Source organism: Bison bison, unplaced genomic scaffold, assembly GCF_000754665.1.
Source record: "Bison bison bison isolate TAMUID 2011002044 unplaced genomic scaffold, Bison_UMD1.0 scf7180017847291, whole genome shotgun sequence".
NCBI lineage: Eukaryota > Metazoa > Chordata > Mammalia > Artiodactyla > Bovidae > Bison > Bison bison.
The window spans coordinates 5,464-7,455 of record NW_011477864.1 but is presented as its reverse complement, the minus strand read 5'-3'; the positions used below and the strand labels follow the sequence as shown (position 1 = coordinate 7,455).

The window sequence follows — 1,992 nt, the reverse complement described above, 5'->3', positions numbered from 1 at the left end:
CCACACCAGAGAGCAGCCAGGCTGCTTCTGGGGGTCAGGGTCATGGCCCTTGGTAGCCATGCAGCCAAGGAAGGCCCCAGAGCCCCAGCCGTCCACAGCAGCCCGGGACTCAGCTCACCCTACTGGACATCAGTCCCCCCAGCCCTTGCACCCTGCTGTAAGGGTAGGCAGCGCGGACCCCAGGGCCAGTTTGGGCGGAACACATGGGTGTTGGGGTGTCTCAGGCTCCATCTCCCTCTCACTGGCTCAGAGCTCAGCTGGAGGGGAAGGCGGGGAAGGAAGCCAGCTCCGGACAGCCAGCAGGGCTCCCAGGGGTCACAGACAGGCGGAGGCAAGTCCCTGTGACGGTCAGGGCGCCAGTGCCCCGAGCCAGGGGCACCGACGTGGGGACTGCAGGTCTGCAGCCCCGAGGGCCACCTGCCCCCAGCCTGGTGGCGTAAACGCACTGCTGACATCGCTCTGGTCCCCCGGGAAGAGCCCCTGGGCTCACCGCTCAGCCAGGGAAGGATGGGCGCCCTCCGAGACAGAGCGGGGGTGAAGGTGGTGCCCGGCAGGTGTCAGGTCCCAGGCCGGGCGAGTCCTCACCTAGGTTTTCCCGGAGGAGCCAGGTCAGCACCGAGTCTCTGTAGGGAATGAAGTCTGTCTTCTTCTTCTTCTTGTTCTGTGGGGGACGGGCGTCCAAGGTCAGCCCCGAGCCCACCTGAGGTGGGGTCAGGGGGGCACAGATGGGGAGCGCGGGCTGGCTGCCCAGGGCTCGCGGCTGGGTCTGCCCTCACGGCCTCTCCCCCCAGACCCAGGGCGCCCCCGCTGGAACTGGAACTGGGGACCTGCCAGCACATTCCTCAGCCTCCCCTTGTCTGTCCCAGGCCCCTCGGGAGCCACACAGACACGGGCTGCTGCTCTTTAGGCCCCGAGGGGAGCCTGCAGGACCGAGGCCTGGAAGTCCTGGCTGTGGGGTGGGGGTTACTGAGCGGGTTTGAGAGCGTCCAGCCCCCAGAACTCCTCCTTGGCCCAGGGAGGCCTTCCTTTGCAAACTTGGTGGTGACAGACTCGATGTCCACCTTGTGTTTCTATCACTTAATCCTCAAGGGTGAAGCTCTGCCGCCTCTGTCAGACTCGTTTCCACAGTAAATGCCCCAGTCACGCAGTCACCCCACGAGGGGTCCTGGCTGGCAGCTCCCTCAAAGGCTGTTCCCTCTGCTCCGTCTGCATGGCCCGAGCACCTCAGCCCCGGGACCTTCGCCCCTGACCCTCACTGTCCTGCCTGCCACCCGGCCACCCCCCGCCAGCTGCTCCCTACATGGCAGCCCAAGGGCGTGTCCAGATGCCGCCAGCCTTCACCAGCCCACAGCCAACCTGTGGCTGCCTCCCAGCACGTCCCAGCCAGCTGCTTCCTGACGCCGCTGGGGAGCAGGTCAGGCCGGGCCCTCGGCCTCATTACCTGCGGGCACCCACGCTCCTGCGTCCAGGGCTGACCCTCAACTGGCTCCTCAAAACCATCTTGCTCAGCTCCTGGAAGTCACAGTCCTTCCTCGGTCCTTCGCGCGGCGCCCCACATGGCTCCTCCCGCTCCGCTCACCGAGCTACGCGCCGGCTCATCACACGGTTCTTCAGTGTCTCACCTAAGCTCCGCACCTCCTCACAGAGTTTCTCGTGTTTCCCCAACAGCTTGTCACCATTTGTCACGGGGTCCCTCACACTCCTCACAGCTCCCACAGGTCACACACACATGTCCACTCGTCTTCTCACGCATCCCCACACAACTCCTCACACGGCTCCTCTCATACTCACCACAAGCTCCACGCACACGCCCCTCACACTCCTCACACGGCTCCTCTCATAACTCACCACAGGCTCCATGCACACGCCCCTCACACTCCCCACAGCATCTCGCACACTTCCTCTCACATCTCCTCAGCTCCCCAGCATCCCCACGAGTCCTCACAGTTTTGCACGCAGTCTCTACGCGCTACTCACACCTTGGTGCGCAGC

The 1,992-nt window shown here is 64.9% G+C and overlaps 1 protein-coding gene across 1 annotated transcript in view; it reads right to left on the bottom strand.

Annotated features, from left to right (window-relative positions):
* LOC104990447 (kinesin-like protein KIF1A) overlaps positions 1–1,992 on the bottom strand; it is an 8,109-nt gene that overhangs the window by 4,464 nt on the left and 1,653 nt on the right. The window contains exon 3 of the mRNA XM_010842528.1: positions 586–661. Within this exon, the coding sequence (XP_010840830.1) occupies positions 586–661 (76 nt within the window). The remainder of the gene's footprint in view (positions 1–585; positions 662–1,992) is intronic.